The 27,461-nt window shown below is 31.4% G+C and overlaps 1 protein-coding gene across 1 annotated transcript in view; it reads right to left on the bottom strand.

The window, feature by feature from the left end:
- LOC134257104 (uncharacterized) overlaps positions 1-24,380 on the bottom strand; it is a 36,542-nt gene extending 12,162 nt beyond the window's left edge. Inside the window, exons 1-20 of the mRNA XM_062739746.1 lie at positions 24,043-24,380; positions 23,045-23,167; positions 21,458-21,631; positions 21,062-21,143; positions 20,842-20,936; positions 20,163-20,348; positions 19,838-20,083; positions 16,473-16,586; positions 14,834-15,052; positions 14,433-14,554; positions 14,125-14,278; positions 13,931-13,998; positions 13,682-13,835; positions 13,077-13,246; positions 12,934-12,989; positions 12,620-12,751; positions 12,485-12,512; positions 12,037-12,257; positions 11,030-11,180; positions 10,668-10,885 (exon numbers count right to left, since the gene is read on the bottom strand). Coding sequence (XP_062595730.1) covers positions 10,668-10,885; positions 11,030-11,180; positions 12,037-12,257; positions 12,485-12,512; positions 12,620-12,751; positions 12,934-12,989; positions 13,077-13,246; positions 13,682-13,835; positions 13,931-13,998; positions 14,125-14,278; positions 14,433-14,554; positions 14,834-15,052; positions 16,473-16,586; positions 19,838-20,083; positions 20,163-20,348; positions 20,842-20,936; positions 21,062-21,143; positions 21,458-21,631; positions 23,045-23,167; positions 24,043-24,259 — 2,930 coding nt within the window. The 5' untranslated portion in view covers positions 24,260-24,380. The remainder of the gene's footprint in view (positions 1-10,667; positions 10,886-11,029; positions 11,181-12,036; positions 12,258-12,484; positions 12,513-12,619; positions 12,752-12,933; positions 12,990-13,076; positions 13,247-13,681; positions 13,836-13,930; positions 13,999-14,124; positions 14,279-14,432; positions 14,555-14,833; positions 15,053-16,472; positions 16,587-19,837; positions 20,084-20,162; positions 20,349-20,841; positions 20,937-21,061; positions 21,144-21,457; positions 21,632-23,044; positions 23,168-24,042) is intronic.
- Positions 24,381-27,461: the final 3,081 nt, after the last annotated feature.

Here is a 27,461-nt window from a genome sequence, read left to right as displayed (position 1 = left end):
AGTGATTTTTTTATGTTAATACGTTTTTTCTCAATTTGGTTTCATTTTGATACTTCTCGAAAGATTTTTTTTATTTCAATGTCAACATTTTACCGTAAAGTACATTCCATTACAGTTATCTCTAAATGGAAAACAAGATTCTTTGTGAGACACTGATTCCCCTGTTCTGTAGCTAATGTTGAGGAGTGATTGATTGATTGATTGTATGTTGTTTAACGTCCCTCTCGAGAATTTTTCACTCATATGGAGACGCCACCACTTGGCCGTGGAGAGCTGCAAAGTTTGTCCTATGCTGGGCACTCAGGGCCATTGAGCAGGGAGGGATCTTTTTCTTGCCAGCACCTACTGCGACACAGGACCTCGGTTTTTACGGTCTCATCCGAAGTACCGGTCTCCACGTCCCACACTGGGATTCGAACCCGCGACGTAAGGATTGACTCCTTACTTCGCAACTCTGCGGGCGACTGTTGAGGGTTGAAGTTTGCGAGATGCAACATTGGCGTCGGAAGCAAATTGAAAGTGGGGGGGCTAAGTGTAAAAAAAAAAATTTGTACCTTCACAGAAAACCTGACAAGCAAAAAAAAAAAAAAAAAAAAAAAAAAAAAAAATGTGTTTTGCCCAAACACGAAAATCAATTTGGTGGGGGGGGGGGGGGGGGGTACTGTTGAGGGTTTTTTTTCTCCAAACCACCACTTTCCCAATTAACCTATACTAAGCAAAGTCAAACTCAATGTCAACTGAGTATATATTTGTCAAACAGGCTTAATTGGTATCCATAGAAATGTCTTTTACATAGACTACACCTGTGAAATGCTAACAGTTTAAAAGTTTTGACCAAGGTTAAATATTTTTTAAAGATGGGTCAAAATCTGAGTTCAAGATCAAAAGGTACAAAATATATTTAAACTTTTTGGAAAAGTATTGTCACAATGAATAAAATTTTTATCAAACTCCAAGGTAAAGGTCAAATGTGGTGGTACCTTCAGAAAGTCTTATCACAAGGAGTATACCTGTGAAATATGAAAGCTATAGCACCAGACACTCAAAATTTATGGACAAGACAATGTCATCACACATTAATTGAATTCGATATCATCAATGAACTAAAAACACAAAAAGAATACTGTTTTAAAGAAACTGACGGGCATCTTTCCCAAAAGGAACTGATAACAATGCAACCTACACCATTTTGTTGCATAATCAGATACAAGTAGGTTAAATATAAAAAAGCTCACTTTATAAACCATCCCTATAATGTCAAAGTGAATCAAAGGTACATTGGTATTTTATTTTTACATAATAAATAAAAGTATTCAAATTTACAACCATAGTACGTATTTTCATTAAACTCGTAAAATCCAAATTATGTTTTTCACCTATAATTAATTTTAATTTTTTGATATGGAGAATAGATAATTGTTGTAAATCAATATATGTTCAGTACTTCATCATCTATAAAGTATTTGAGGAGTATTAAGCTATAAATGTCTACAAGATGAATTCGGAAAAAAGTTCATTGTAAAACAAAGTTTTATGATGAAATATGATAAAAAAAAAAGTTTCAAGTTTTTGTATTTTTATTCATTTTAAAATTTATATTGTATATTGTATTTTAATATTCAGTTTCATTTTAATTTATACCACCCACTATTTAAGACATTTTTTCAAGTTCTATGTCATTTTTTTTTATATTTGTGCGTAATGTTGCTTACTGAAGCAAGAACTTCCGATCTTTTAAAATACAAGAACTTAAGGAAATTCTAACATTTGAATAAATTGATTAATTGCAAATAATTTAATTTTAGTTGTAACTCGTCATTTGATTGGTTAAACGGTTTTATCCATTTTGTAAAATACAAGAACTTAAGGAAATTCTAACATTTGAATAAATTGATTAATTGCAAATGAAATAGAGAATTTCCAAATTTGAACACTAAATTTTAACAGCTTTAAGTTAAATTCCACAAATTTTATCGAAGCAATTCTGTGACTTCACCTCTCAATGCAAAGGTGTTTGGAGAAGAAAAAGTATTTGCCCTTTGCCGAGACCATGCACCAAAACATTTTGAAGAAAGCATACGAATTAAAGAAAAATCTTTGGCGAATTTTATAACATTAATACTTACTAAAGAATTGACGCAAAATGTCATCAGGATCGGAAGAGTTGTATTTTCCTGGATAAATGACGTTACTTATGACATCAGCAACAGCCCGGTAGATCGCAATATGAGTGATGCTGGCGTGAGTATAGTCTGGCCGTCCGTTTGTATTTTCTTTAGAAGGTAGAAATGCTCGTACACAAATTATCAGTAAAGAGCAAGCAAGAAAATCTTTCTTCATCTCTTTCAAAATGAAATCTTAATTTATTCTAATACCTTTACGTGTTTTTTTCTTGAACACTTATATTCGATTTTCTTCGCGACGTTCTTTATATACAAACCAAACTTTTCAATTATGGCAACACGAGAAAAAAAACCTGTCACGATTGGTTTATTTGCTTACGAGGAATTATCAAAAAGTTCGTGGACTAGCGCTATAAAACTAAAACTGCTTAAGGTACATGTACATCAATGAATTTTCAAACATTTATCTAGCATAATCTTTTCTAATTATATATAATAAACTATAAATCATCAGTTTATTTTTCAATAAAATGTTGGTGTTTTTAAAAGCAATGATATGTCTTAGCCGGCGCAACCTCGAAAATTATTTGTTTTCTACTTGAGTGTAATGGAGAAAAAAAATCCTTTGATATGAGCATTTGTTATCTAAATATCCCCTTATTTCACTCACATGACATAACACAGTAGTTCATAAAATTTTTAATTCTTTCCTGATTCTCTTGGTTCTAAGAATATTTAACGTATTTTTAATATGAAAAGTCTAAACAATTAACGAGGTTGGATCCTGCTATTTAAAGTATTATACTTTTTTGTCAAGTGTATTTTTAGTTTCTACACATATAGCCTAATTAGAAATAAAAACCAAGATTGTGGTCAATAAGCTTCTATTGACGCTAGAATACATTTAATTTGGCTTTTTTTGCACTGAAAAAAAATCACATCTTCGACGTTTTCTCTCCAACACATTTTTATCCATAAATCATGGGACAAAATGATCTTATTTTTTCTTTTTTTTTATGATGTAAATTGTTAGATATTACTAAAAAGGTGTTAATTTTGTTAAAATTGGCTCAATTTTTCCCTGGACTTTCAGAATATAATTTACTATATTTGTCACTTTATAATGAAAGAATTCGTAGAAAATAGTTAAACAGATAATTCAGAGCAAGCATAAAACATTTCAATGCAAAAAAACAGCTCTGTGGAAAATTAGGAATATTAACTTAACAATATATATTTCAAAAGAAAAATTTTTTCTTCTAAAAAACCTTCTACCACAATAGTTTCTGGATTAATCCTATTTGAATGGAATTTAATTGCGCTTTTTCATTGGATATGATTTAATTTGCATTGTAGAATCCAGATTTAATGTTAGAACATAAAAATGAGGCAAATTTTAGAAATAAAAGTTTTGTCCAAAATCTGCTCAAAAGCTCAGTATCGGAAGTCGGATGTAATGACGACACAATGGGAGAGGGTTTCGTTTTCCAAAATTTTATAAAGATTAATCTTCTGGAAAAATTGGCATACAGTTAAGAAATGTTTAAACGTGCTACAGAGAAGAAAAATGCATCAAAAGTATTTGTTTTCAGATGAAAAAACCCAGAGATATTAATATTGTAAATTTAATGTTCAAATGCTCAAAATTATTTACATAAAAATGACGTTGATAAAGTGTGATCTATAGATATCTACAGATATTGAAGTCCAAAACGCAAATTATGTTGTTTTAAATAAATGACAATTTCACTATTCATTACAGATTCATTAACAATGTTATGATTTAAAATCAGCTGTTCATGCCATTGTAAAGTCATATAAACAAGACGGGTAAAGTCAAGTCTTTACTTAAATCCAGGGAATCTCATCAAAATAAGTAAAAGAGGCTGAGGGAGCAGGCATTGAAAAACAGTGACATTTTCGGACGATATGAAATAATAATTAAACGGCGACAACGCCAGGTCATCATAAAATCTTTTTTTTATTTTAGGATGATTTGGAAATTAATCGACGTATCGAGCTAAGATTTTCAATTTTCCTTCCATTTGTCTGTTTTATGTTCCTTAAAATGTAATCACAAGTTACACTGTATTAATTTTATCCCATCTGTCTACGAGCCTTTCGATAACCCATCGAAAATTTCGAAGAGAAGAACTTTGAACTTTGAAGCACTTTTTAAACCAATGTCGGTACGATTCCTCGTGACATAAGACTATGAAGAAAGGAATTGCAAAGTTTCACTTTCATTGCCTGTGCAAATACTTCATATAGATAGAAAACAACTAATCAATAAAATGCATAAAGGCAGCATTGTCTGTAAAATCAAGATGTCTAAGCAAGAAAAGATCTTCTCAAATTTTCATTGCTGTTAATATTTGAAATCCTAAGAATGATAAAATATGCATTTTTAACGTTTTCCTTTTGGAACATTAAAGCCCAGCTTTAGATAAGCAAAGTTATATTTTATATGTCTGCTTGGTACATCTTTGATGAGAATACAGCTGTATGTATGTTTCAATGTTTCAGACTGCACATAATATTTTCTGTAAGAAAGTTAGCTTTAGGATAAGGGATATTATATGCCAAAAGTGGGGGAAAGGATAAACTCTATGATTTCAAATTATTCTCTCAATCAAAGGCATTTGGATATTATTGAAAGCCATGAAGTCCAGTGGTTCAGAGAAACCATAAAGGCTGATTACGTCAAATTGTAGCGAGTATCGACGTCAATTCATGCTGCCGTTGTCAAGTATTAAAAAGATTTGTCTTCGCATGCCATTTGACTTATTTGTTCCTTGCACCTGAGATATTACGATTGGTACTCGCGATATCACTCGACTGAAAAGGCTTCCCTTTTCTTTCAATACGGACTGATTATGGTATCCCACCACAAAGAGATTAAGGATTTGTCCTCGTACAAATAAAATTTAAAGTGTAAGGATAACAAACAGATGTCGATCTCATAAAAATAAAAACAATACAAATATGTGAACGGGGCATAATTCTAGAGGTGGGATCAGGTGCCGGTGCGAGGAGTACGCACTCCATGTTGAACGGTCACACCCGACGTAGGTCCGATGTATTGATCAAGTAAATGGGACATTCCGTACTCAAAATTAAGAACAAAACAAAGGTCCGACCATAGGTATGAAACAAGGCAGCCAGAATACAACTCAGGTATATATTACATTATTTTCCTAAAAAGTTCATTATAACAACCATTTAATTTACGATCGTTAACTTCCCTTACCTATGCACCAAAATACCTTCATCACCTGCACACGGATTTTATAAACTTAGTTGATTCGATACGCAAGAGCATACTCCACGTTTGAACATTTTCTAAAACGAGGTAAATTATTGACAAACAAGTTGATGAAACAAGAATATCAGCAGTGTCGTTTAAAGTCATCATTTCGTAAGTTCAATGGTCGATACAATGACCTTGTCAGCAAACACATGTACATTTACCATTGAGTCAAATGCTGACCGACGCTTTTCATCCTACTTGTTAGTCCATTATTTGTACACTGAATGACGACGGATTTTTCCGTTATTTTCCGACAAGGAGCACACGGCGGGTGTGATCGGTCGGCAGGGGATGTCCACTCCTCAATGGCACCTGATCCCACGTTTTGGAGGTCTGTGTTTGCTATGCTCCTATTTTGTATTGTCTTATGGACTTTTGATCTTGAATACTGTTCGTAGGGATGTGCGATTTTATCGGTATACCGGTATATTACGATTTTTTGTTGCGTGATACGTATTGTGATACAGAGGTCTAAATACCGGTCTTTAGGTACATGTTATAAAGTCCAGAAATTATTCATTTTTTAGTTCAATATTTCAAATTACAATTACAGAAAGTGTAAAAAATGTTGTAAAAAGTGAAAAGAATGGCATCTTACTGTCCAAACATAATTGATTTTATATACATAAAAATTTCAAGAAAGTAAAATTTCGTTTTTCTAGCATATTTTTTTAAAGAAAAATAATGACTTTTCATATAAAATAATTGTAAGAACTGCTTTTAAAAATATCATGATATTATCGTGATATTGTGGGAAAAAATCGTGATATATCGCGATACGAAATTTTTGGCGATACCCATCCCTAACTGTTCGTTATCTCAATATGTTTCATGCTTACTTTAAACGGGGTTGTTGAATCCTTGAAATACCAACTTCTGTTTTAAAAGCCTGTCCCTTTTGAAAAAAACTGATTATACTAAGAACGCGCCCCTGAGTAGCGATAATTTATACTGGTAAATTACTTTTTAAGTAAGGGAAGTTGACGATGGAAAAGATTGAAATTTAGTTGTAATTTGGCTTTTATCGTCTTTAGTCAGTAAAACATCCAAATATGAAGCAGATATGACATACTCCTTGGAGTCTTTTATTTCAATATCACTAGGATAATTCGAGTCAAACTACGTGAAATACTTCTGTTATTGATAAAATGTAGTTGATACTCCTGAATGTCGAGGTGAAGGTCACGACAAGTTTGTCCTTCATGTAGAGAGTTTTGAATAAATTGTTCATGGGAATATAAAAAAAACATGCAAGCTTCGTTATAAGCTTTTGTAGAGGCACCTTCGGAATTCAAGCAATTCTTTGTTCTCCAAAGACTACATAAATGATGGAAATGTGGAACTCCAACCTCTTTTTGATATCAACTTCAGATTTTCAGAGTGAATTTTAATTTGTTGATGACCAATCACAATATTTGAAAATGTTTGAGTACTGTTTTTATTGGAAAGCAATTGTGTATGATATAAATAAGCCTATTTTTTTCATGAGGAATGGCTATTATTAAGTTTAGAAAAGTCGTATGTTTTGATGTAATGTACTCTTAAAATGGTAATTTTTAATTCCTTAAATATTTACACCATATCTAGAGTGTGCTGTAGCACAGTTCATTTAAAGTTTCTCCTTAACAGTAGTTAATAGTTAATATATCTGCATGGAGTAAAGATAGGGGCTTGATAGAACATTTACTGGACCGGCCAATATAAAAGAGGCAGTCTCGCATTTACCAAAGCGATTAAGGGTGACTCTTTGCACATCATCGATAAAGCTCTTTTGCACTCAAGATATCTAAATATTTTAGGTTAGTTATTACGCATTTACTCACCGATTAAGTTGATTTCATACACATCCAAAAGACCTTGCACTAATCTTGACAAATAAGGGCACAATAATATTTTATTTTGCTTATCGTTATGTGTTATTTTTAGGCGACGAAATATTTTCTATTCATTTAAAATATCTTTGATATATAATATATATAAATTATAAAACGTAAAAGCTTCATAACACCACTTTTTCATTGGATTTGAGGCCGTATACACGAAAGCCTCAGTGAGTGTGCGGCGACAAACGCCACCTCACCGTTGTAAACAATGAGTACAACAGCCAGAGTCAGTTATAACTTTTGTAATCTGGGCAGTTAATTTGTCTTGAACATATTTCGTTCATGAAAACGAACTTTCAATATCATATTTATTCTGATTCGGATTATATATATGAAAGAGTTATGAACTTTTTTTGGTGAATAAACTTTGATATTAACGAGGAAAATATTTCAAAATTGAACTCGGCTTCACCGTTGTCAATATCAATATTTTTCTGGTTTACTGTACGTGTACATAAATTGGCGTATTCAAAATTTAGAGCAATCACTGGGAATTGAGTTGTTGGCGTATTCATGAATAAGCGCTTCAAACTTTCGCGCTGTATATTGTATTCTTAGCAGTAATCATGAATTCCCTCATCAATTTCTGCGCCAAAGCCGCTAAAATATGAAGCCCACTTTTTCAAGAACATGTACAGTACTCGTATTTCACAATAGCAGGATCACAATTTGGCGCCGATTTTTCAATATTCATTGTTTTCTGATGATCAACCTTTGGCGATTGGCTTGACGTTTTGATAATTTTATGCATATATATTTTATCCACGTTTGTCTTTTTATAGCAATCCATATTTATTTAAATATTCAAGACCACACTTGTAACGTAAAATCGGTTTTAAGCCTCACATAGGTACGAGTATTTTCCCCCTCATTTGAGGTAGTCCGATCCCCAGGTTCCAAAAATCAGGCCTTCAAAATTTGAAAATGTTACAAAATGTATCTGAATTCTGAAAAAAATGTTTTTACCAACGGAACTTCTTTAAACTTCATCATTAAATTTAATCATATTACATGAGGAATATTAGGAAATCTCTAAACACTTCAAATAAAAACACATGTGCATTTTCTAATTGAAAATAAATGAATAAATATATTTAAGGAAAAAAAACTATAGATACCCAGGCATTTGAAGAAAATTGTATGGTTTTTGTACTGAAATGTTACTTTAATTCTTCTATTTACTTCATTTATGCAATAATGTGTAGTGTATAAAGCATCTCCTATCAATGCATAACTTCATAAATCACTTTCTATCTCATATCTTGTCGATAAACTTTGGTATCTCAGGCTAGATCAAAGGAAATGTGATTTCTTTCAATGCTTTCAATGATTTGTAACACTTCTATGGTGTACGAATATTTTTAAAAGACTTTTTGCAAAAATAAAAATTGTTGCATAAAAAGATTTCAATTTCAAGCTGCTTTTTTTACATTTTGAATTAAATAATAAATTGAAGAATTGTCTTTCCTGGCTAGGATATCCTTAAGAATTATATACATGTATATATACATGGATATCCTTATATATATATATATATATATATATATATATATATATAGTGGCAATTCTAAAAAAAAAAATCGAAGATAACATATAATTTGATTTCAATATTTACGAACATTCCAGTACCATGATTTGATTGATTTTTCTTTTGGAAGCCTACACACTCCCTTCTTTCTCCAGTTAGCTGATTATGATGCTTCATTTTGAATTAAATAATAAAAAAATTTAAACAAAAAGCATTTAGTTAATGATAACAGTACTTTTAAAATATCTCAGCTTGTCTATTTTTGACGACTTTGATTTTTTCTCTTCATATTACATTATGCAATCGTCACATTTAAAGAAATCTAAGCTCCAGTAAATCAAATATTTCCTTAATATTATAAACATTTACATTTATTTCAAACATTTCCTTAATATTATAAATATTTACATTTATTTAAAAACCAGTTACTAATTAATTTTCAAAAAATAAAAACCAAAACACGTTTAGAATATCTGCAATAGCTTCAAAAGTGTATCAAATTTTTAGTATTTATGCTGTGTTTGAGAAAAATTAAGGCCTGGTATCTCAAAGATTAATAATTAATGTTTAAATATTTGGCAAGCTATTTCAATTTCTTCACAAGTAAAAGCATCAACAGTGTAATTCTGCATTTATTCTCACAGTGGACTATTACTTACTCTAACTCATGATTAGATGTGTTGACAAATATTTTGCATTATTTGTGCTCCTTTTTTTTCAAAAATTCAAATGGATTGTTTTAATTTTGTTTGATTTTGCAATCAAGGTTAGGGATCACTGGGTCAAGGAGTTTTGTAAGATATCTTATCTAAAAATAAAATTACCCGTAAATTTTCCAGTAGTTGCTAGATAGCCCTAAAAAGTATCACATTATTAAGTTTAAATCTTGGTAACGAGGTTGCTCGGATGAATGATTAGATTTTACAGGTAAAATATTAGCTGATTTCAATGTTTTATGAACCCACATGTATGTGTCAAAGTGTTCTGTTGTAAATAAATGCAATACATTTCTTTACTTTTCACTATTTTTCAGCATGATATTATGCTAGATGAAATACTTGGAGATGACGAACAGTATTCAAGCTCGAAAGTCCATTAAAATACAAAATAGGAGCAGAGCAAACACGGACCTCCAAAACATCAGAGGTGACATCAGGTGCCATGGAGGAGTGAGCGTCCCTGTCGACCGGTCACATCCGCCGTGTGCCCCTTGGCATGATAGAAAATAAGCGGGAAAATCCTCGACAATTCAGTGTGTATATAATTATAATGGCCTAAAAATTAGTATGAAAAACGTCAGTCAGCATTTGACTTGATGATAAATTGTATTTGCTGTCAAGGTAATTGTTTTGACGTAGAACTTGTGAAATGATGACTTTAAACGAGACTGCTGATATTCCTTAACTTATCTTGTGTGATTCGTATCGAATCAAGTAAGAGATATAAACCCAGTATGCAGGTGATGAATGTTTATTGCTGCATAAGTAATGGAAGATCTCTTATAAATGTATAAATATTCTACATACTTTTCTTTCTAATTGGAACCGGAAACCCCAGAATTTTTTTCTATTTTTTTTAAGGAGTGAATATTATTTTTTAAAGGCGGTTAAAACGTAGGTTTTTAGAATACATCAAAAGAAAAATTTAAATCGAATACAAATAATCATATCCTTAAGGTAGAATATGGAAAGGCATTAACTAATTTATCTTGTTATTTATTTAGATAATAGCTTAAGATAGTTATAAATAACCAAATGTTTTTATTTACAGTTTTAAATGTGATTGATTGCAAATGGTTATCGTTCATAGTACAGCCACTTTACTAAAAGTTCATTGCATGCTGTCTGTGACTTCTCTCTATTTGTTTCAGGGATTTCTTGTTGCTCCTTCTTTGTTTACTTTTCATTGCTCTCTTTTCTTTTAGTTTTATACGTACGGCAACCATTACTATGACAACAACAACAATTAAACAAGCTGTCCCGGCACCAATCAGTTCCAAAATCACAGTGTAGTCTAGCTCGGATTTGTTTGACACATTTATCTGTGTGTAAAGACAAAACAACATCTTCAGTTTGAGGAAAAGCAATTTATTGACAGTTTTTCAAAACATTTTTTGTAAAAGTTCCATAGAGAGTCAGTCCTTGACTGTCCAAAAAGCATTTTGTCACTCCACAAACCACTTTACCTTTCCAGATACAGGGGGCTTTTGAAGGAGATCGATGTTTTCAACTGTAGTGTTAAAGAAATGTCCACCTGAGAGGTCGATGAATTCCGTTTTCATATTACCCTGCTTGTCTACGGCTGTCAATTTTGATACATAGGAACAGCAGTTTCCTCTGAAAATAAACGATCGATTTTTTGAAAACTTATAGGGAACTGTCATAGGTGTGCATTGCATATCGCCATTGTACAACGACACCAAGATCAAATTATATTTTTTTCTTCAAATCTTAACGTTTATCAAATAGATATCAGACATGTATGATGTATGTAATTTCTTAACAAATCAAAAAAGTCTAAACAAATACTTGAAGCGGCCTTCACTTGACGTTAAGATATACCGACGACGTTTTATCAATTAACAGTACTTACTTCATTTCATATGTCAATTAATTATATCCCAGTGCATTTGAAGAAAAAACATAGTCAGTTTCAGATTTTTTAAATAGGGACTAAAGACTTTTAAGGACCATCTGACAACTAATTTGAACGACAAACGAGATGACTTCAGCTCATATCTCGTCTTTTATACTTATTTATGCAGATTTATTCCAATATCACCTTCGTATGGTCTTCGCATTTCTAAACCTTTTCGATAATGAAAAACATGTCTTTAATACCATCAGTTTTATGCTTAGGCAGGCAAACATGAGATAGGTTGGGGTTGTTGAGCTTCAACAACCTCGTTTAAAGGCAATATTTCGAAAATTATATAATTTTGATAATGGGTCTTATTAACAAATATAACAAACACTTGGTCAAATTTTAACTGATATGGTTCATACTTAGTCATACTAGACTAGGGGTAAAAAAATAACGGGTAAAACCATTTGATTAATTTGTGATTGGATGTAATTCTATGCAACTAAGGTATTAACTTTCAGCCTTAGTAGTTATATCTCGTTCGACATAAACCAAACCACCACGAACCATTCAAGACTCTCTCTCTCTCTCTCTCGTTTTATAAAGCACCTTAAGGTTGCAACGTAGGTCGACGAAGTCGCTGCTTTCTTTCTTGATATAAATTGGATGTCACTTGGTGTTACATATAGCTCGCTCATTTTGGCCTTGAATTCTACATTTAGGACAACAGCCCAGGTTTGTTGTGAGCAGTTGAGGTAATTCATCATTTCCTCTAGACAATCAGCGGAACGGTTGATCTGGGTGATTTCAGGGGGTGGTAACTCTGTCACCTACCAATTTTGTATAAATTCAAACGATAATCAACAGAACAATAAAATACATCCATGGAATTGACCTCGTGTTGAACATCCTATCTTTTAATGATGAGCAATTACTTCATAAACAAATTAAAAGAATATTATACCTTTATCATCTTAAACTTTGTCATATTTAAAATGAAAATTTATTGAGAGATTTCTTTACCAAGAGAGTAATAGATACAAAGCATTCAGTGTACCGTGAGCGTTCTTGTGATCGTTTGTAAAATTTTTCAAACAGAAAATATTACACTTTGACCATACACTATCCTTTATGACGGTAAAATAAGAATTGAAGTGATGTGTTTTGTTATTTTTCTAATGAACTTTCTTACGCTATTGTCAGATTCGGAGCTGTAAGTATGATTTCTTTTTCCTGGCTTTTATGGGCTCCGACAGACAAGGTCTGAAAAGATCCAGTGTTGTAGGGACAGATTGTCACTGATAAGTCTGATTGACTGTCTAGTCTAAAACAGTAAATATAGACGAATTAAATTGAGAACAATACAGAGACAATGCAAAAAATTCAAAATATTTATCGCTATATTGAAATAAACTTGAATCCTAAAGTCAATGTATTATTAAAATGTTTGCACCTGGTTTAGAAGAGAATTTTATATTCCCAGTTACAGGTTTGATAACACTTGACTTCTCTCGGTTGAATGTGTCCGAGTTTATACTTCCATTAATGCTTACATAAAACTCCTACAAAGACAACACGCTCTAGCAAAACATGACTCAAGTTTTAAAATTAAAATTGTTTCAGTTACATCGCAAATGTGGTTTTCAGACCTCTGATGTGATGTCATAATATGCATATATGTCTCTTTGTGAGGTTTTTGAATTGTCCGTCACAGGGAGTATGCTGAGAATAGTTCCTGTTGGTTTCCTAAGGATGATGTTAGTTACACGAGCTGTTGATGGCATTCCCGTGATGCTTACACTTATGACCACCTTTGTACCTGCAACATTTGCAGAAAAGGACTTTCTTTTGGAATTAGATTTAAATTTTTATGAAATATCAATGAAATATCAAGCAGCATTTCTTTTAAAAATACTTGTAAATACTAAATTAGATAGTAGTTTTGCTTCAAAAATAGACATCTTCACTAGCCAAGGGTTTCCGATCAACTACTGAGTACTCACAATCTCTAGGTTTTGTGAGCAGAATAACGGATCAGTAACCCATGAATAGCGAAAAATCGCTGCAATGAATAAGAAAAAAGACTATTTTTGTGCCTAACGATGTTTCTTGATTTTGATTCCTTTGGATTAAGTCAAGCTTCAAAGTCAAGTAAGACGTATTGCACATACTAGTATTTTGTAATAATATGTTTAGATTCTGTCAAGTCAAAAGAATTATAAATGAGTGACTCTCCTAAAAGTTAAATATTTGCCTGTTATAGGACTTGTTCCAGTAATGGGATACTTGAAACCCATTATGTTTTCCATAAACTTGTAAGTGAAATCAATTTTCCCGCTTCCGCCTACTTTCACTTTCCACGTGTTTGCTTCATTGTTATGAAGTGTCCACTTTCCTGAAGTTGGGTTCTAAGAACGGATAATATACATAAATTAAAAGATTTTTACGAACGTCAACATGTTCAAAAGGTAAGACACTTCCATGTTTATCTACTTGTACTTACTGGAATGGAAAGCACTGTTTTGCTTCCGATAACATCTATTGAACTACCGGCTAAATGCTGCACTGAGCCTATAAAATTTTTAACATATAATTATAGATGACTATAGCAAACATTTTTAAATAAGTGATTACTAGTATGAATTTTTCTAGAATTTTTCTTATTCAAATAATAAGATAATTTTATTCATTGTTTACCGTCAGGTCGATCCAATTCTAAATTGGAAGCATTTGAGAGTCCCTCTATTTTTAATGTCATCAATGACAGTTCCGAATCTCCATTAATCGTGTGTACAGATCCAGGTTTGGATTCAAAAGATATCACCTCCAATGTCGATACTCCCATGTTTTTCTAGAAACAATGACAGCAACTTTATTATTTTAATTTTAATCTTCCCAGAATGATTGATAATTGGGGTATTTTAGGTATGGTATCAACCTATTCTATATGTATTTAGCTAAGAGTTTTCAGTCTATTGAAGAAGGTAATGTCAAATGCATTACACCTCAACAAATGATCCAAGAATACTCCCAAGAGACATGGATGACGTATGAACAATTTGTCCTCCTGTTGCAGATGCTATTTTGTCAAATAGATCCAGTCCTGCAAGACTCCGACGAACCCGTCCTAGAACACACAGGGAGAATGTATAAATCAATACATCAATACAGAGCTTTCTTCAAATTTTGGTGTACTTTGAGTTATAAATAAATGTATTCAAATGATTACTGGATACATTCTCAAACCGTACGTATATTAAGATATTTTATTTTAAAAATGACTCGAATACGATGTTGATATACAGTTAAGGTTTAAAGTTGAACTTTCTTAACATTCATTAATAATGTCATAAACGAAGGAGAAAGGAAAATGACGAATGTTTTATTATAGAGCTGGATCACACACCTGTCGTCCTTTTGTTGTTATTCGGAATACATTGGACACTATCGGGAACACTAAAGGCAGACCGACGTCTACGCCCGCCACAGTCGCCTCTCAGAAAGTACACAAGTTTTATATGTTTGCTGTTGATTAAATGTATTACTTCTCTCTCCCTCTCTGGATCTTTTGCGTCGGCATCAGTGAAGAAAAATACACATGATCCAGGATTTGCTGCCTTCAGAGCTGAAAAATAATGATTAAAAAAAATGAAACCACCTGTTTATTCTAAAATAAATTCTTAAGGACTACCCTAATCACATGGGAGGGGAGATTGGTTTTTCAATTTAAATACATTCAATGGTTATTTGTATAAAGCTTTCATTAGCAATATTTCATACTCAAACCAAGTGGAGCCAGTCAAGTCAAAAACCTACAATATGTTTTATATACCGGTTTTTTTTTTAAACTGAATAATATTAAACAATATTTTATCAAGAATAATTTCTTTTTTATTCAATTAACATAAAAGTATCCATTAAAAAAATAGTCAAATGAACTCTATTATTTTTAGTCAATTATGCACCCTATATTTGTAAATATTTTTTAGAAGTCTTTGTCCAAATGTTTTCAATCTTCAATATGATGAAGAACATAGCCAAATGATTACAAAAAATGATTAAAATATATACTTTCCCCCTCTAACTAATGAAAGATTTTTACCGATTAGGCTATTTTCCGATACTCATATTCTTGACCTTTTTGCACTTACACTGGATTTATAATAAAATGACTGTTTGGGGTTACTATCAGATTAAATATTTATCAGAAACTGTACTTTTATTAAAAAAGATCATATTTTATAGAAAAATTGTAATCAAACACCAAGAATATGAATAGTAACAAATAATTGTTAAAAGGAATGCACATTTTCATTATAGATATCACAAAAATTACACACGATCAAACGATCTACAACACGTACATCTTTGACTTATTTCATCAAGATAACACTATATAGCTGGCAACTAAAGATTTCTGATTTATGCATAAAATATACCATAAATTAAAAGTGCGTACATTGTATTTAATTACAAAATTTTCAACTTCTAAAAGGTGCCTATTTTTCTCTTATTCCAGAAATATTTTGCCATTAACCATTATAAGCTAAAAAATATATGTTGAATTAAGATTATGTTGGCATGATTGAATCAATTTCAAAATGTATTTTCTACCATTTTTATTGAAGCAAATTAATTATGACAATGCGGTTTAACACATTTACCAGTTATGATGTCATACGAAGTAGGTTCTACGTTAAATACATTCAATGGTTATTTGTATAAAGCTTTCATTAGCAATATTTCTCTACTATATAAGAACCTAAAACAGTATATTAAATTTATGCGAATAAAATTTTCGCTATTTCAGTTCTAGTTAATGTTAGCATGTCAATTAGTAAACAAACAATGCGCTTGCTTTAACCCTCTACTATATAAGCATAGAGAGACAACAAGCATCTGTCTTATTTAAAGAAAAGTCTTTGATTAAATTAAAAAAAATGTTCAAAATTAAAGTTAATATTTACCCATTCTTATATAAATTGGTTACACGCACATCATGTAAAGTCAATAAGTGTGATAATATATCAGAACTAAAGCACTACCATTCACGAGTCCCGCCAATGCCATTTCTGGACAGTCACCACCACCATGAGCCACCATTCCATGTAGCCATTGCTTCATCTCCGATCCATCGGTTGTAACGCGGAGGGTTGTATCTGATAAAAAATTTAGAAATTTTAGAATTTGTACTCACCCTTGTTTTCATATATATACGCGAGCTTATTTTTATAAATATATAATACTGTATTCGGACAATGGAAATAGTTCATACGCGGAAAACACGTATATGAAACTGTGTAAGTAGGTTGAAATATAAAATTCTATGAATCAAAAGGCATAGCTAGCCAACTGTCTTTTGCTATCTGGTTTCGTTTGTCATCGTGTGTCGTTCGATAAACGTTCATATTTGAACATTTGAACTTTTCTCTGCCAATTTCAACTATTTTTGGCATAAAACATCTTGGTTAAAAGGGAACAAAAATTATAAATGCAATCATTATGCAATTATGCAATCATATAAAATCTTTACTCCTGGACATCAAGCAGTCAAATAGTTGGCATGAATGTAATAAGCATTGAGTCGTCTACCTAATTTGTGAAATTCAAGGTCCAAGGGTCAGGTGTTCTAGTGCTAGGGCGGAGTTTTATAAATCATATAAAGAAAGTGTATTATTTCTTTGAAAATCTTCTTTGCTCCTGGATATCAGACAAATAAACTCTAAGTATAGTTACGTATGTATAGTCAAAATTGTGAATTTCATCCCCCTCGGTTAGGGGTTTGGTATTAGGATAGGGTTTTATTGATTATATGGTGAAAATGCATTAATTCTATGAAGATCCTCTGTGTTCCTTGGTATGAAACTAAATAATTACATATAAAGTTGTGATGAACAAGGCTGCCTCTTTCAAAATTGGAATTTTCGAGGCCATAGGTAAGTGGTTCTGCAGTTGAGTAGGGGATATATAAATTATATAATGAAAATACATCAATTTTTTGAAAATCTTCTATGCTCCTGGGTATTAAACAACTTATTACATACATACGAGCGGGGATAAAAAGTTCGTATCTCTATATTTACAAAACCACAATTCAGATCAGAATGAAATTTGGCTCGCATAGAGTCATACAAATGTTCTGTAAATAGCATATGTAATAAAACGTTTTGCACCATGTTTTTGTCGTCACAATGTGAAAATGACGTCAATATGTAGATCACTCGTGACAAAAAATGGTTGACTCAATCGTATTCGAGAAACGAACGACTGTAAAGTTAAACGCATATCTTGAAAATTCCTTTATAGATGTTTATGATAATTTGTACACGGTTTATGACGACAAAAGACTTGCCAGAACTTTTCTCTTTAATTGGATTGATTGTTTTAATGAAGGAAGGGAGATGATTAAAAATGATGTTTGTTCTGTTGCCCAGTGAAAGCAAGCTGGTTAAGAGACTTGTCCTTTGTTTAGCAATATATTATAAAAGATTGCCAACTTACAGTTAAAAAAAATAGTTGAATATCTTTACAATAATATAATTATTAAATCCTTAAGAAATCGTTTAACTTAGACTTTAAACATATAAAATATGATAAAAAGAAGGCACCCATAGTTTATCCACATTGAATAAATGACGCTCCAAAGACAGGGGATTTGGGTTTTGGTCACCATGCTCATTCTTTAAAAGGATACCATTATCCACCCATACTATTCCGAGTCTTGGCCATTTCTGACAAATGGACTGTTTTTGATTTAAAAAATAACTTGCATGGTAAGAAATATGAGTCCGGAAAATTTTTAAGCTTCTGTGACAGGACGCTAAGACGCATGCCACGTGACTGCCTATATCCCGTGATCCACGCATGGGCAGAACAATAGCAGATGCGCATTAAAATCGGAGAGGACTACTTAGAACAATTTTCAGCACTGAAACCCTATATCATTTCTTTTTTGGAAGTTATTCAATTAGTTCGCGATCTACATTGTATTTGGTCACCCTTCGTAGTTATGATTAGCAGGTGTGCCTCTTTCAATTAAAATTGCGATTCTCATTGCCCCTAGGTGAGGGGTTCTGGTGTTAGGGCGGGAGTATATAAACTATCATGGTTATTATGTTCCCCAAACGAAGTTGGGGAACATATTGTTTTTTTCTGTTTCTTAATTAAAATATTTTGTCCGCGAGTGATCTTGTAAACTACACATCTGACTTAGGTGAAACCTTTTTAGGGTCAGTAGGCATGTTATGTAGATTTGCGGAAACTTAGGTCATTTTGCGCGCACGTGCTTGCAAGAGCGCGCACGTGCAACACGTAAAATGACCAATATAAGGGATATAGCCGTAACTTTTCTATTTTTTGATGAAATGTTTTGAAACTCATATTGTAAGGATACATTAGTAGTACAGACAAGACGACATGGTCAAAATAGCAAGATATCACGCGCATGCACGTGCGCTTTGCTCTGATTGGCTGAAACTAGAGTCTCAACATCTTTCTTGTTTTTTGTCATAATTCTTTGAAAGTTTTAACATAGTCATACATTATGAAGATCTACAGTATGATATGTAAGAATTATCATGAAAGCACGTGCATACATGTGTGCTGCAATCTGATTGGCTGAAACTTAAAATGCCTATAACTTTCTTGGTTCTCAACAAAACGGGATGAAATTTAGAATATGAATAGATTTAATTGATTCCCAGATTATGCTATTTTCAAAATTGAATGCAAGGACATGCATGCACGTGCGCATGCGCAAAAGCAATATTATATTTGAAGAATACTAACATTTATATTTGTATTATTTTTTTTATTCTCATTATATATAAAGATATGTTAATCGTTTAGCCAACATGCCGTGATCATCTAGCATATGTATGAACGTGCGCGTGCTTGCAAAAGTTAAATGAGATTTAGTTGATATCATTTTTACTTTTTTATTCTTAAATGAAATCCTTTGATACTGAGCAAATAAAAAAGTCTTACAGGAATAAGGCATAAAAAGGGATCTGGAGAGCGTTTGGGGAACATCTGTAACGGTCCCCGTTACAATTAACACTAGTTTATAACCATACTTAGCATTCTAAGTGTATAGTTATAATGAGCAATGGTGCGTCTTTCAAATTTGTGAATGTGAATGTGAATTATGCTTCTTGTTTAAAACATGAACCAACTTCAATGGTTGAAAAGTAGTTATATGATGCCCAGGCACATACCGATATAAGGCCCATGGGCCTCTTGTCTCTTAACAAGTCATGTCTAGGTCTAAATATTTTTATGCAACCTGTCGTTTGTTTGAGAAATGATAATTTACAAAAACATACGTTCCTCTCAATAGGAATCAATAACTAGATAGCATTCAAGACCGAAAAGAGACATTAGCATTTCTTGTAGACATATGTAGGCATACTTGGATCATTAAATGTGGAAAGTATGAAGTTGGATGGTCCACTTGATCCAAGAAGAGATGCTTGATTAACGATATCTATGCTATGCTGAGTTGCTTCTCTTATCTCTCCACTCATAGACCCTGTATCGTCTATCACAAAGACCACAGAGAGTCCTTGAGCCAAACAATTGTAACATGGGTTTTTGTATGCCATCCCTAGCATTTCTTTAAATTTGTCGACTCCAAAAATCGAAAGCAGTCCAGTACCTTTATAAGAAATAAAATGAATGCGTTAAAAGTAAATTGTAATATCTGTAATCGTAGAATAAATGATAAAAAACGTTACCATTTCCAATGAAAAAATCATAGGTAGCTCGAATGGCTGCCTGGCCCGCCTGTTGATGTAGGTCAAAATGGGGAGATAACTCAGGACTTGATGTTTCCTTGTTTATTCCCCCTGTTGCTGGGATATCTTTACTCATATCGTTTGGACCTCCATGACTGCATTTCCCCATACCGGAAGGAAAATTACCTATTTGCAACAATTTTCATACCGTATACATTGCAAACCGTAAAATTTACATTATAGAAAATAAGGTAATTTAATCTTTAAATTTAACAAATAATGTAATCAAAATACCTTATCTTATCACGTTCAGATAACATATTCAAAGAAAAATGGCTAAAAATCATTGATTTACATAAGGATTTATGAACCCGTTTCTAAGGAAATGGATTTCACTGGATACCAGTCCCTGAATACGTCCATAATAATTTTTAATTGTGTTAAAGCATTACGTAGGACAACATGTTTTAAATAACAAACGCTTTTGAAAATATAAAATTTTTACTTTCCATTCAATGCTCGATTCTTGCTGATTTTGACTCTTAAAAATAACATTTTAAAGGGATCCATGTTACTTAAAATATGCTCTTGTGAAAGGAAGATCTGAAACAAGACCAGTAGAATATACATGAAAAATAAAAATAATTTCTTACAGACTTTAATAGTTTCAACACTATACCTATCGGTTTGTTGATGTGCTGGTAGCTTGTGTAGCCACTTGTTAGAAGCTGACCATCTGACCGCATGTTGTCAACGCAAGAAAAGTCCTTAACTCTAAGAATCAAATCATAATTTAACAAATACCAAGAAGTACAGATCTGCAACCCTTCAATGATTGAAAATATGAAATATTTTTTTAAAACATGATTTAAAAAAATGAATAGAAAATATCATCTTACGCTTCCTTGGAGTAGTTACAATTCACACATGCTACCATACTGGGGTCAGATACCTTTAGAGGAAGAGATTGGCCTGAAATACCTGAAAGACAGCAATTATCCAAACTATGATTTTTTTTAAAAAAAGTCAAATTAGATAGTATACAACACATTTACAGCTTTTGATCAATTTGACTAGCTAGTATCAAGCAGATTTTAATAAATGAACGAAAGCATAATTAGTTATATTTATAGCTTATCTCGATTTAAATGACAAGTTGTTGCTTTTTTAATAATTGAGTATTCTTAAGACTTCGAATTATTTTTTTTCTATAGTACAGTGTAAATAATTGTAGGAACATGTTTGAATACATTCTGTATTTCAATTTTAGATACCGAGAATCATCGATATTTTACCTAATTCTTCACACACTCGATCTCCAAACATTTCTACCCAGTTTGTGTTGCTGTAGAACTCTTGCAGTGTAAAGAGATATTGTCCAATCAGATCTCTGATAGCATCCCAGTTAGGATTAGCTGTTTGTCCTTGATGAATAATGTTTTCCCTTAGAGATTGCAGAAGTAAGTGACCTTAAAAAAAATACAAAAGTACTCAAAAATTATTTAATAGGTAACATGAATTAAACGTTATAAACTTTATTGAAGACGTAGTTCTGATACTTTTTTTCAAATATTTAAATATTTTTTTATTCAACAAGCTAGGTTACAAATTAAGATGTACGGAAGAATGGTATGAAAGAAATCATTGTATGCTTGTTTCAAATATAATACAGATATATTTGAGTTGTCTTTTCGGATATTATTTATATACTGACCAGGACAGATGAAAAAAAAAATGAATGCTTAATACAGTTATTATGTGCTCTTAAATACTAAAACTGATAAAAAAATTCGGTTCATATGAACCTGAAGCACATTTGCAGCTCTGTTCTGCAGCATGCTAAATAATAAAGAGGGTGTGTGTGTGTATAGAGCATTTATTACAAATGCCAAATGAGATTACATATTTTACAATTTCAGAATGCAGCAGAAGATGTTGCCCCACACCTTATACAAAAGAAAAATAGTACATACATGTATATTTTCTACAACAATAACAATAGAAACATTAAACAAAAGAAACTAGTACATGTATTCTCTACAATAACAATAGGTATGGAGGATTTAGGGGTGGAGGTGGGTAAAATTTGTAAACCACATTTTCGGAGCCAAAAGTTATTTTGATAAGGATAAGGCTAATAGCCGTAACTAAAGGGCTCTTAAGCCTAAAACCCGGAAAATCCCCTCGGGACCCATGGATTCACACAAAATGGTGATTGATAAAAATACGCAATTTTGTACGTATTTAGATCACATAAATTCCTTTATATACATAAATACACCTATTACGTATTTTGAGCAATTTTGCTTGTAAATGTTGAGAAAAGAAAATGATAAAATTCTTGTAAATCGATATGTACAGTTTTTTTCCCAGGATAGTTGAAAAAAAATGAATGCTTAATACTGTTACTGTTACGTATTTTGAGCAATTTTGCTTGTAAATGTTGATGTAATAAAATTATAAAATCTTGTAAATCGATACAGCTTTTTTGTTTCTATTAAATTCCTAAATTTGTTATTGTAGTTTTTTTTATGAATACCATTCTGAAATATACATTTTGTATAGATGTTTATAGATGTATTTTAATAATGAACAACTAATGAATAACATTAAAACTGTCAATACATTCTGAAACGTATTAAAACCTTCTGTGGATAATTTTTAAACAAATATTGGAAAGTGCTTAATGTTTATCTAGCTAGAAATAAGAAGTTCAACTTATTTAACAAATGCATATGTAAAAGCGTTAACGTAAAAGAAGCAAATGATTAATTTGAATAATATTTTGATTATGATTATCTTCCAGATACCCATTGTTTAAATTGTTATTTATCTCGATTTGTTATTACAACACAGATATTAGTTTATTGTTTTGTTTTTACCAGCAACAATCTGTTCGCAATTCATCGTCCTTGAGGCCTCGTCCATATAATTTCTCTGCGCCATGTTGTTCTTATTAACAATATCCACAACCGTTTTTGCAAAATGAACAAGTCCATCGTTGTCTTTTGAAGAAACACAAAACAAAACAAGAAAAATACAGTATATGTTAAATAAATTGTTAAATAAAATGTCAAAACTTTTTAAGGTAGGTCCGTACTTCCAAAATTTTATGTCAAACTAATAATTTTTTTAATTTTTAATTTGAATACCTTAGATAAGATATCTTTGCAAGTGAATTTTCATACAACATGTCTCAGAGTACATACCTCCAAAACTTCAACAGTCAAAATTGATCTTAAAGAAGTGATATATCATATTTCATTTAGCTATGCACCAAATCTATGTTGAAACTTATGAATATCAAAAATATTCATTTGCCAAGAGAATATTTTAAATCTTTACTGGAAAACGTTAAATTGATGTTGAATCTGCCCGAGATAAAAATCTCATAATTTCTTTTATCTTTAATATTTCTAGGTCCATAAGGGCAGTTAAGAATTTTGTGTCTGTATATTACTAAATAACATATAGTTCTTACGGACAGAGTGCAAAGTGTTAAAATTTCCTTGAATAACGATGTTAAATGCTCAATTCCATTAAAATAAACAAATACATAATTGCTAAATTATTTTCAATCATCCAAATAGATTTTTTTCGACAGATAAGTGATAATCAGAATTTTATATTGGTGTGTAAAATTTAAACCGGATCCGTAAAAGTATGGACCATCCTTAAGAACTCTTAGCTAAATTTTACCAAAATCAGTTATATATGAAACATAATCAGACCTGCTATATTTTGAGAAGTTACATGTACATAATAGTATAATGATAATATCCATTACTTATTGGACTGAATCAGAGGATTAAAGTACAGTTGTAAAAAAAGTGAATAAAGGCAGAACAAAATTAAGAGAATTTTAACAAAGAACATTTACCGAAGTATTTTGCTATGGTGCCGTCTGGATCAGACGAGTTGTATTTTCCTGGATCGATGACGTCAGCTATAACGTCTGCAACAGCATAGTAGATACCGGCCTGTGTGATGCTGGCGTGGGTGTAATCTGGTCGTCCGCTTGTACTCTCTTTAGAGGGTAAAAATGCTCTCGTTATATGGAGGCAGTATCCAAATGAAAGTAGAAAAAACAACTTCATGTTAACTGTTAATATCTCTAACAACTGTTTCAAAACCAGTGTTATGATCTTGATCCTGGTGCGGTTTAAATAAATCCTGTAAAATGAAATTTGTCTACTTTTATATCCACTGTTCGCGTACCTTAAATGTCTATGAAATGATATCAGATATTTTATTGCTCCTCAGATATAAGGCTTCCAACAGTGCTTGCAGACCGGGCCTGGTGTCATGCAAAGACATTTTTCCACGAACTCGTCAAATTCACAGAACTTTATGTAATATTCAGAAAATGTCAATAGTCTTTTTTCTGAATAATCGTGTAACATTTTGTTTTGATTTTATCTCATTGATCATTTAAGAGTGCTTATTTATATGTATGTTTGTTTTCTATAGAGTTGCAACATTATTTGATTTTTTGTCGGACACAACATTATTTTAATACTTACACAATTTCCACTAAATTTTTTTCTTTAATTGAGATTGTTGAAATCCCTATAACATTAATTTATCTTATCACTAATCTGTCTCGGTTCAAAAAAATTATCGTTCTCGGAATATGCTTTTGATTATCCAAAAAAGTGGGGAGATATTAACATATCAGTATATTGTATGTACTAGATAGGAAAAGAAAGTTGACGATGGAAAAATTGAAGTCATCTTGTTCGTTCACATAGTTTTAATTTATTTGGTTTTGAAATCGAAATGTAAATAAAGAATTGAGAGGGGAACATTTTCTTCGATTTAATTTTCGGACTTCAATAGAGGATAATTAAATTTCTTTTAGTTTAAGTAAAAATTCATCCTGAATAAAACAAAGTCTTCTGTCTTCTCTGTAATTGCAGATTTTCTCGGAAATACAAATGATCATAAATTCTTTTCTGCTTGTGCAATTTTTTTTAAGTTCATAAATTTTAACCATTTTAAAAATAATTAGTGTTGTTTATTTTTATTTTTTTTTTTAAATAAGAGCAATCAAATCTAGCAAATAAAATTTTACTGCTTTCTCAGGAAAAAAACAAAAACAAAGCAAAACATTGTTTTAAAAGGGTTCTAGGTGATGTGATCATAATATATGCTTTGTTATACAATTGCTTATGAAAACAAAGCAAATCCCTTCACACCCAGTGACTCCAGAACTAAATCTTTCTTTAAATAAAAAGATAATGATTGTATTTGTGTGTTCTTTGGCGCTTAAACTTTCTCTAGTTCAACTTGTTAAAAGTAAACATAATATCAATCTTTAAAGGCAGATTCATGGAGGTGCGATATGAAACTTTCATTTATCATTTTACTTAATAGCTAGTAATATATTATAAATGGCAGCCAGACATATTTTATTAAAACTACATCAATACCGAAGATACCTTTGAATTAATCATCATTCTTATGTTTATTCAGATATGTGACCGTGCAAATACACAATATAATGGCGTTGTAAATTTGATAAAAAACGAAAAAAGTTCTTAAAACATTCGTAAATTTAAAAGAACATCTATTTTCCCTTAAAAACCACGCTTTATGATATCACAGATAACTGCCTTTTAAACACAAACAGTACTTCGGAAATTTCCATTTTGATTAGTCACCAATTAATGAAACATATGAAGAAAACAAATGGTATTCAAGATCAGAAGTCCATAAAACGATACAAAATAGGTCCGTGTTTTCTCTTGAATAACCAGGGTCCATTTTATGCCCTGTTTACAGGTTTTTATTGTTTGTAGAATTTTTGAGATCGATCACAATTCGTTATCCTTTTTCATCTAACAGGTGTATTTGAAAAGTCGGACAGATGAAAAGAAATATTTCCATCTTATAGTCCAAATCTGATTTTAAAAAAAAACCCAGATTAATTTAATGAAATTGAAAAGACTCAAAATTATTCTTGATTACTGTATCTAATGTTAAGCTTATAAAGCCTCTAGTGACGTTCTTCACACATTGCCTTCAACTTTTTTAAACAAGACTCAAATGAAACGTAAATGAACTCTTTTTGTACGTATGATTATTAGATTTTTGGAGTCAATAAGTATGTTTTATTCTTGAATTTTAATATAATATAAAATAATGTAATAAAAAATTCCTATTTTGAAATTACATAATGTATTTACTAGCTATCAAGAAAAAAACTGTCAACTTTATCATCGATATTTTAGAGGTAGACTTTGTATTGGATTTACTTTGAAAGATCTGAAGTAGTGCTAGACGATTCACTGCAGGACTTTCTTTTTTATTCCCGACAACCATGGATCTTCAACCTCAAATAACATGTCGATGATAACTCCCTGTTTGAGTACTTTAAAACTTAATAAAACAATGATATCTTTGTTAAAGTTTATCTGACGTTTTGCAAGATCAATAACACAAAAGAGAGTCCTTATTTTAAATAAATACGATATTTACTTAAATAAAAGAATTACATGAAAAAAAAAATGAAAACTTAAGTCATTTTCAAATAACCCTTAATTTTTTGTGTAGTCTTGTAGAAATTGTTGTTAATCAGATAATCTTTTCATTTGTAGGTATGTTTTCGACATTTGGAATGATTTATTTTGTTAAAATCTACCTGCATTTGTTTGCTTCTTAAAAGTCACTGTATCTTTTAAAGGCACATATATCACATTTTTTTTTTACTTTTAAATCAATTTCAATTGAATTTTCTAAAAAAAAAAAATGTCAATCAATATCACAAGCATTGCCCTACGCTTGATTTTAAGTCGAAATATCATAAATTGATGAACAAAATCATGAATCATATCAACAATGTCTCGATCATTTGATTACTTTTGCATTTGGAGTAAGGATATGGAAATAACGAACAGTATTCAATCTCAACGTCCATTAAACAAATATACAAAACAAAGCAAGCAAATTCACGGATATAAACATCAGAGGTGGATCAGGTGCCATGGAGGAGAGCATCCCCAATTTTATTTCACACCCGCCGTGTGCTCATTGTCATAATCAGGAAATAACTTGAAATTTTCAATTCAGTGTATAAATAAACTAACAATTGGTATGAAAAACGTCATCAGCATTTCATTCAATGATAAATTGTATTTGCTGACAAGGTCATGTTATATTTTAGAACATTTCTTTAAAAGATTTAACCCGCTCACTCCTTGATATTTGTTTCATCAACTTGCTTGTCAATAATTTACCTGGTTTGCTAGAAATTGTTATCTTGTTTGAGAGCATGCTCTTGCGTATCGGCAATTTTTT

The sequence above is a fragment of the Saccostrea cucullata genome, unplaced genomic scaffold (genome assembly GCF_032062105.1).
Source record: "Saccostrea cucullata isolate Sc308-1 unplaced genomic scaffold, CSIRO_AGI_Scuc_v1 ctg14, whole genome shotgun sequence".
Lineage (NCBI taxonomy): Eukaryota > Metazoa > Mollusca > Bivalvia > Ostreida > Ostreidae > Saccostrea > Saccostrea cuccullata.
Note: the sequence above shows the minus strand (reverse complement) of the source record. Positions and strands in the feature narration are given on the sequence as shown.